This window comes from Papilio polytes, unplaced genomic scaffold (assembly GCF_000836215.1).
Source record: "Papilio polytes unplaced genomic scaffold, Ppol_1.0 DF823901.1, whole genome shotgun sequence".
NCBI classification, from domain to species: Eukaryota; Metazoa; Arthropoda; class Insecta; order Lepidoptera; family Papilionidae; genus Papilio; species Papilio polytes.
In genome coordinates, this window is record NW_013525303.1 from 1,822,068 (window position 1) to 1,822,708 (window position 641).

At 39.6% G+C, this 641-nt stretch overlaps 1 protein-coding gene across 1 annotated transcript in view; it reads left to right on the forward strand.

Moving 5' to 3' along the window:
- The window catches only part of LOC106102823 (exportin-2), a 13,926-nt gene that overhangs the window by 7,514 nt on the left and 5,771 nt on the right, over positions 1–641 (forward strand). Inside the window, exons 13-14 of the mRNA XM_013282408.1 lie at positions 1–46; positions 536–638. Of these exons, the coding sequence (XP_013137862.1) occupies positions 1–46; positions 536–638 (149 nt within the window). The remainder of the gene's footprint in view (positions 47–535; positions 639–641) is intronic.

Here is a 641-nt window from a genome sequence, read left to right on the forward strand (position 1 = left end):
GCGCTCTTCCCAATTTTCCAAGAGATTTTACAGAACGATGTACAAGGTATGTTTGTTAAATATGTTTTCTTACAAATCTACTAATAACACCCATCTTTTGGACCAGATAAATTACAATGTACTGAAAAAACTTTTTAATGACCGTTTACATAGTTCCAGTCCAGCGATTATATCCATCACTGGATTAGATTTTGTTTACTGGAAATTAAAAAAAAATAATTTTATCAAGCGCTGGCAGTCAGTTGAAAAAATATAAAATCCGCCTTTTAGTGTCCAATCATCATCATCATCAGCTCACTATACGTCCTCATCGAGGGTCTCGAGGCCTACCCTAAGTTAGGCTGACTAGGCCATACAATCAATGCCCAGTTTACATTATTGTGTAGACTAGGCATCTATGCCAAATTTCATCGAGATCCGTTCAGCCATTTAGGCTACAAACTCTAACAAACATCCATCCATCCGTCCATCCAAATTTTCACATTTATAATATTAGTATGATAGTAAGATTAATCTGGTATTAATAACATTTCAGAGTTCATGCCGTATGTGTTCCAAATGCTATCGCTGCTGCTGGAGCTGCGCGGTGCTGGTGGTGATGGTGGTGCTGGTGGTGGTGGTGGCGAGGCGTACGGCGCGCT